Consider the following 8,168-nt stretch of genomic DNA (forward strand, 5'->3'; position numbering starts at 1 on the left):
CGTCGCAAGGGCCACCCAAGAGGCCAAAGGGCCGGGTCGTTACAATAAAAAGATGCCTTTTTATTGTAACGACCCGACCCTTTGACTTCTTGGGCCGTCGACCGACGACCTTTGGCCGTGCCGTTACTCACTAGGACTTTCCACCCCTGGCAGTGGATTTTTGCCTTCCCCAGGATTCGAACTCTAGACCTCCAGGCTAAGTAGTAGAGGTCACTTGGCTACCAGGATTTATAAACTCTACTACTTAGCCTGGAGGTCTAGAGTTCGAATCCTGGGGAAGGCAAAAACCTACTGTCAGGGTGGAAAGTCCTAGTGAGTAACGACACGGCCAAGGGTCGTCGGTCGACGACATTAGAGGTCGCCAAATGGGCCGACGACATAAGGGGCCGCCAGTGGGCCGCCCAAGAGGCCAAAGGGCCGGGTCGTTACATTTTTAGCTTCAGTGGACTAAAAACTAAGATCATCTGGATGGAGTTATTTGTTCAGTACTTTAGTATGACAATTTTCTCCATTCTTGCTTTTTCTATTTTTTATTCTGCTGTAATTATGTTTTGTGTAGATGAATTTAGAAAATGGAAAATGGCATGCTTTGTCTCTACTTGGTTCTCAGGTTTGAATCGGATGTGTGATTTTTTTTTTTTTGCTTTTCAAAGTAAAATTCTTTGAAATGGTTTTTGGTTGATCATTGAATGAACAAATGAGTCAATGTTCATTAGCTGTACCTATGTTGGATATAGTGTTTTTTGAATAGTTTTTAGTTATAGGATCAGTTCTCTATTCATGATTGTGGATTGTATGGAAACTATATTTCTATGATCTTTTAGGTGGAAGCCACTATTGAATATATTTGCCGCAATGAAGGTGATGGAGCCATCCTTGTGTTCCTTACTGGATGGGATGAAATATCCAAACTGCTAGAAAAAATTAAAGGAAACATTTATCTTGGAGATTCCAATAAATTTCTTGTTCTTCCATTACATGGTTCAATGCCAACTGTCAATCAACGTGAAATCTTTGACAGACCTCCAAAGAACATAAGGCAAGTAATCCTGTTAAAACTCCAAAAATAATAAAATGAAGCTGCTGCTTGACATTAATATATATGGCTGAATCGCATTCCTAGAATTATTGTGCTTCCAGACTCTTTTACCAGCTTTCATTTTGTTTCTATATACCTTGATATTGATTTTGCAACTCAACTGCTCTGACACATCTTCCAGTTCTTTTAGTAGCCAAATATGTTATAAAATTGGTGTTATGGTGATAAATTGTTACACTTGGAGAACTATTACTTGAGTTGCCAATACCTTTATCTGTTTTTAGAGTACCAACATAGGTCAGATCACAACATTTGATAAGTAGAAATATGATGTAGATTATAGATGTTAGCTGCATAATCCCAAGCCCAAGAACAATAACAACATAGTTAGAATCCATTCGTCTTACTTGATGCCTTTTCTCCCAGAAATTGACACTGAAATATCTTGGAAACTTTGACAGCAGGCCAAAAGAAGACCAATAGCTAAGAAGTTTGTCAGGTTACAAGGTCGATGATGCATGTTTGTTCATCAGATATGTGGCGATCTTCTGCTTATTCTTCTTTTCTTCCTCTATTTCATCCTTTGGATAGTTTGACATCAGACACATATATGCTGAGCCACAAATATCTACACTACACTTATTCTAAACCTTGAGCAGTAGTATGCTTCATCATGATTTTTCCCCCTCTCGAAAGGACACTTCCTGTCTAAACATGCTACTTCCTACAACTATAAGGAATATATTCTCCATATGCCCTCTACTGTTGATTATGAGTTTTGAATATCAGTTAACTATGATAATGCCAGATATTCCAAGTGAAGATAACCAAACAGCTGAGTTACTGCTCTTAACATCATCTCCATACTTATTGCACCTAGATCATTTAGGGTGTAACAAATATGTGATTTGATATTGGCTTAGTTGTTGCCAATCCTCAATTAACAGACAATTTAATATACTATTGTCTTTTTATCATCCTCACGTTGACTGTACTCACATCCAAACGATCTACATCTCTAGGCCTAATATTGACCTTTATCTGAAGTTTGTTAAAATTGAAGAGCCTTCTTCTAGTAAAAATCGGAAAGATTTAACAATATATTGTGAAATTTATTGACCTTCTTCCTAAAAAAAATTTAATGTTGTTATATTGTTTTTTATTTAACTTACCTGATCTGCTGATGTTGCCTTTTCTATTGTGATCTATTGCTAGAGTAATAGTAGACATCACTATCGTTTCATTTTCAAAAATGAAAATAGAATATGAAGTAGCTGCTACTTGAGGCTCCTGTGATTTTTATAACAAGTTGTAGTTGAATAAAACAGGCCTTACTCCAGACTTTTTGAGGTCAGATGCATGAATCTTTTCCCTTTATTGAATATTTCACTAGCAATGTCTATATTAAGCGAGTTGTGCTTGGTATTTCCTCCATACTCCATAGGCATTTCTCAACTTAATTTCTCAGTTTTTTTTTCCAGATTTTGTGCTCATTGATTAAAATGAGAACTCACTTTTCTCAATTGTTTGTGAGATAGAGAAGTGATTGGTTGAATGCCTGTTCCTATTGTAAAATGCTTTGCATATGCCAACTTTCTATATCCCTACTCATGGCATCTTTACCCCTACATGGCTATTACAATCTTGAAGGTCCATGACATTCTACTTAATCCAGATACATTGCGATTAAAATATCTATCTTAAGGTGGTACAAAATACTACTACTTGAATTATTGATCTAAATTAACCATAGGGCGTAGAGGTGTTGATAGACTATGCCTGCCTCAGCCACCATGGGTATGCGAGGTTGGGCACGTCCCAACTCTTTTCTGGTTGTGCTCATGCCAACCCTACAAGAGCCAAGGCCAATCACAACTCAAGCCTTTCTTTGTTTTAGCTAATTGATCGTTTAATCTTTTAATTTTTAATTTTTAATTTTTAATTAATATTTTAAAATTATTTAAATAGGTAATAAAAATGCTAATAATATTATTATTATCAACTATATTTTATATCAACAGATGGAATTTTAAAATTATTTTAAAAAAGATTAAAATTGAGCTATATTTGAAGTGGGTGTGTTGTGCTTAGTATTGTGTTGGGGTAGGCATGGTTTCGAACTTTGTTATACCCCGACCCACCTTGTGGACCGTGTAGGTATTGCCTGACCTGAATCCAATTGAAGGTGTTAGGCCGGGTGTGGCGCAACCCGTTTCATGCTGAGCTGGATGGACCGTGGGTGGTTTGGCTTGACACCTCTACATGTTGTAACCCATTTTTCAAGCATCCAGTTGAATTATTTTTCTTTTTAGTAATGTTTGATGCTAGAACATATATAAGTAGCTATAATTATTTGATTTGGTGTCAAATGAGGAAAATAATTTCCAGTAAATCATTTAAATTACTATGATAGATATTCTGCATCCGTCTTAAATTTTGTATTGGTACGATTGAAATGCCCAAAATACTTTGTTGAGTTTTGGTTTCAGAATGGTTCTTTTGTCAAGGTACATAACATCCTGAAATCCTTTTTATATCTCAGGAAGATAGTTTTAGCAACAAATATTGCAGAAAGCAGCATTACGATAGATGATGTTGTTTATGTTGTTGATTGTGGCAAGGCTAAAGAAACAAGTTATGATGCCCTTAATAAGCTGGCATGCTTGTTACCATCATGGATATCAAAGGCTTCAGCACATCAGGTCCATCAGATGAATGTTAATGCCACTCAGCTATTTTTATTCAATTTAATATCCTAACATTTGCTAATTTTACAGAGAAGAGGACGTGCTGGCCGAGTTCAACCAGGGGTGTGCTATAGGTTGTACCCAAAAATTATTCATGATGCTATGCCCCAGTACCAGTTACCTGAAATTCTTCGAACCCCTTTGCAAGAACTATGCCTTAACATTAAAAGCCTACAACTTGGAGTAATTGCAGCATTTTTAGCCAAGGCTCTTCAACCCCCTGATCCTTTGTCTGTTAAAAATGCTGTTGAACTTTTGAAAGCAATTGGAGCACTGGATGAAACAGAGGAGCTTACCCCACTTGGTGTGCAATAATAAAATAAAGTTTACTACTTTAGCTTTACTATTATAATGTGCTTCAGTTGGTTTACAATGGAGCATTTTTTTGTCCTTGTCAGTAGTATTAAATGCCTTTTAAACTTCTATAGGACGGCATCTGTGCACTCTACCCTTGGATCCAAATATTGGAAAGATGCTACTTATAGGATCCATATTCCAGTGCCTAGATCCAGCTCTCACAATTGCCGCCGCTCTGGCACATCGCGACCCATTCGTTCTACCTATAAATAGAAAAGAAGAAGCTGATTCTGCTAAAAGATTCTTTGCTGGTGATTCTTGCAGGTCTGGATCACCACTCTTCTTTGTTTGCACCTTTTGTATGAGTTTAGTACCTTTTGCATGAGTGTAGTAGTATGCTCCTTTTATGTATGATGTATATAATGATTCTATAGAATGTTACGTCGGAAATTCATGAGCGACTGCTACTAGTTATTTGAAAAGAATGTATACCGGTAGCTTGATACTACTGTTTTGGAAAAAATTTGTATTTTTTCCTTTACAAATTTCTAACAGCCAAACTATATTTGTTCATGCTAGTTGATTATGTAAAACTTATCTTTTGGTGCTCAATGGGAACCCTAAAATGGCAACGCTATGCATTTGTTAGTTATTTAATGTTCTTAAACCATGGATTGCCAAGTTCCATAATGCTATTTACTTTGTACATCATTGCTGCTAATTTTAGAATGTTCAAAAATGTGATGAAATCTGGAGAATCTTGCAGTGATCATATTGCTCTTCGTAATGCGTTTGAAGCATGGAAGGATGCAAAACATGGTGGTAGAGAGCGTGCTTTCTGTTGGGAGAATTTCTTGTCTCCCATAACATTGCAAATGATGGAGGATATGAGAAAGCAGTTCTTGGATCTGCTATCTGACATTGGTTTTGTGGATAAAGCTAAAGGTGCCAAGGTTTGGATTCTATCATTTTGTTCTGATTCCAATATGTTTCTCCACAATCTTTTAGTGGGAAATTATTTATTAAAGATATCCTGACACTTGATCATCCATTCTCGCCTAACTAGCATGTCAATGAAATAGTTTGAAAATAAAAATCTGAAAAACTGGAAATGCTTCCTAGATCTCTATATAAACAAAATGTTCTCCTTGAGAAAATGCATTAAACTACAAATAACATGTTTTGGTCCTAAGATTATTTTTACTTATTTTCATGGTTAATTATTTATGATGGTTTATTTCTCTTTAATGAATATCTTGGAGAATTGATTTCAGTGTAGAAGATAAGGAGTTTTTATTAAATACCTATAGAGTGAACGGTAGTTTTGGATTTCTTTCAAATTATTGATCAATGTATGTTCTGTCAGTGATAATTTAATCTGCCTATGGCCATATGATTATTTGGTTGTTTCAATGATTTTAAGGGTTTATGGGGTTGCTTTGGTCTTTGACATAATAAGTTTCATGGAATAGCATTTCACAATAAAATCTCAAAGAGAAAAATATTAAGAACTTTTTTTTGCTTAATAAATCACTAAGAACTTGTTTATGTATAAAATGCAAATGATAAGAGTGAAAATATGCTCTCTTTTTTCATTGTATCGCCATGATTTGAAATTTCGTACCATGCCTGGCTAAACGTTCAATATGTATCGTTCTAATAAATTATCAAAACTCAACATCACTCGACGAATATCTTCCTTCATCTCCTAACACCATGCATCCAAATGTTGGCATGATATCAAAACGATATTATTCCAGTCAAAAACCAAAATGTCTGACACATCTTGAGATTTTAAACATTGGTATCAACCTAGCTAGAAATAATCTTTGTATAAACATTTTATATTGTCATTCATCAGGTTTGGTATGCACTGTCCAACATTTCCTGATGATGCAAACAGATTGGTGCTGCATACATGAATTTAGTACCCTAGATTATTCCCATTTTATTGTGAGAAAACAATAGTAATGGCAGTTCTGTGTTGAGACGCCATATTAGGCTGGTTTCTTGATTATCTTTAAGCTATCTGAGAACCAGATGCACAGATGTCTATCCACGATTTACAAAACACACTATTGCAATCGATAGGATAGCTGAATGGTAGAATAATCATGTGGCCAACTATCAAATTAGTTGAAGATTTTCTGCATTCTTGTAGTAGCATTTTAGGTTCATTTATCAACTTGATTTTATTTATATGAATGGATTTTTTTTCAAGCTACTGTTAGTATTAAAATCTGTGAGACGCTGATTATGCATAGTTATATCTCTTTGTTAATATATACTTGGTTGCAGGCATACAACCAGTATGGAGATGATATGGAAATGATATGTGCTGTTCTTTGTGCTGGCCTTTACCCCAATGTCATCCAATGCAAAAGAAGAGGAAAGAGAACAGCTTTCTACAGCAAAGATGTCGGGAAAGTTGATATCCATCCTTCCTCAGTTAATGCAAGGGTCAATCTGTTCCCTCTGTCCTACATGATTTACAGTGATAAGGTGAAATCTTCAAGCATATACATAAGGGATTCAACAAATATTTCAGATTATGCTTTGCTTCTGTTTGGTGGCAACCTTACACCCAGTGAATCTGGCGAGGGTATTGAGATGTTGGATGGCTACCTTCATTTCTCAGCTCCTAAAAACAGGCTACAACTTATTCAGGTAAGCATAACCCTCTGGTAGTTTGAGATGATATATATATATATATATATATATATATATATATATATATATATACAAGAATGATACACTGCACATTAAGCGACGGTGGGTAACATCCAACGTGGATGATTTGACGTGGCTAAAATCAATTTTTTTAATCTCTCTCATTTGCATGTAGCTCAGCTCTCTTCTCTCTCTTGCATGCAAATCTCTCTCCTATATGTAAGGTGGTGCTGGTTTTTACAAACTAGCTCTAACATGTTGGTCTTTGAAGATTCGCACCAGCACGTTGGTGCTTGTCAGTGGTGTTGGTTTCCACCACGTTGGTGTTGCCAACACCAGGTTAGTGTTGGTTTGCCCAAACCAGTGGTGTTGGTCTCACTAACTGTTGGTGCTGGTTTGCCCAAAACGAGCACCAACAGTGGTGTTGGTTTGGACCATGTTGGTGCTGGACCACTACTGGTGTTGGTTTGCGCAAACCAACACCACTAAATGTGTTGGTCTTTAAAGACCAGCTCCACCTCGGTGCTAGCTTGTAAAAACTAATACCACCTTGCATGCAGCAGAGAGAAGAGAGTTGCATACAGATGAGAGAGATTAAAAAAATTTAATTTTGGACGTGTTAGATCGTCCACGTTGGATGTCGTCCACCATCGCTCATGTTAGAGTGTGCAAGGTATCATTCTATATATCCTTTTTTATTGTTGATGGAATGCTCGTTTTACCTTTTTTTTTTCCTTAATCGAGCTGTTTTTAAAACAAGTTAAATGCGGTTCATGATGAATTTCTAACCTGACTAAACTTTGGCAGAGATTGAGAGGAGAGCTTGATAAACTTTTGCAGAGGAAAATTGAGGAGCCAGAGCTGGATCTCCCTGCAGAAGGTAAGGATGTGGTTGCCGCAGCTGTAGAATTATTGCACAATCAAAACGTTTACCGATAAATGGAGAGCGGGTCATGTGCGAACACGATACAGAATCGCCAATCAAAGGGGTGTTTTATGTGAGTTTGTCAGATTCATGACAAAACTGCCTGAGTAAACTTTTATGTGAGTTTGTATTCAAGTGCGGTTTTGTTTATGGCTAAACTTTAGTCGTTTGCAAGCAAAAGAACTTTGCAATATGAATAATGTTTACACTCAAATCTGAATGAATTGCCTTAGTATTGAGAGTTCACTTTTGTGCCTCCTAATTCCTATTTACAAATTATTCTAAACGGTTCCCTAAGATGGGAATAAGCCGATGACATTTTCGGCAAGATATTCACCACGGGAATACAGTGTCAACTCTGATAAACTTTCTCACTGTTTCAAAACTATATGCTCAGATTTGTGTCACAATCTACATATGACTGAAAAACTGATATTTGGAGGATTTATTGGTTTCAAAGAAAATAATTGGAACTGGTGACCTATTGCTG

The 8,168-nt window shown here is 36.3% G+C and overlaps 1 protein-coding gene across 3 annotated transcripts in view; it reads left to right on the top strand.

Moving 5' to 3' along the window:
- Positions 1 to 7,924, top strand: part of LOC121969659 (DExH-box ATP-dependent RNA helicase DExH1-like) — a 36,953-nt gene extending 29,029 nt beyond the window's left edge. For all 3 annotated transcript variants that reach the window (XM_042519863.1, XM_042519864.1, XM_042519865.1), the window contains 7 exons: positions 825 to 1,039; positions 3,582 to 3,741; positions 3,817 to 4,090; positions 4,215 to 4,407; positions 4,850 to 5,036; positions 6,382 to 6,750; positions 7,561 to 7,924. In XM_042519863.1, the coding sequence (XP_042375797.1) occupies positions 825 to 1,039; positions 3,582 to 3,741; positions 3,817 to 4,090; positions 4,215 to 4,407; positions 4,850 to 5,036; positions 6,382 to 6,750; positions 7,561 to 7,692 (1,530 nt within the window). In that variant the 3' untranslated portion in view covers positions 7,693 to 7,924. The remainder of the gene's footprint in view (positions 1 to 824; positions 1,040 to 3,581; positions 3,742 to 3,816; positions 4,091 to 4,214; positions 4,408 to 4,849; positions 5,037 to 6,381; positions 6,751 to 7,560) is intronic.
- The last annotated feature ends 244 nt before the right edge of the window (positions 7,925 to 8,168 follow it).

The sequence above is a fragment of the Zingiber officinale genome, chromosome 4A, assembly GCF_018446385.1.
Source record: "Zingiber officinale cultivar Zhangliang chromosome 4A, Zo_v1.1, whole genome shotgun sequence".
Lineage (NCBI taxonomy): Eukaryota > Viridiplantae > Streptophyta > Magnoliopsida > Zingiberales > Zingiberaceae > Zingiber > Zingiber officinale.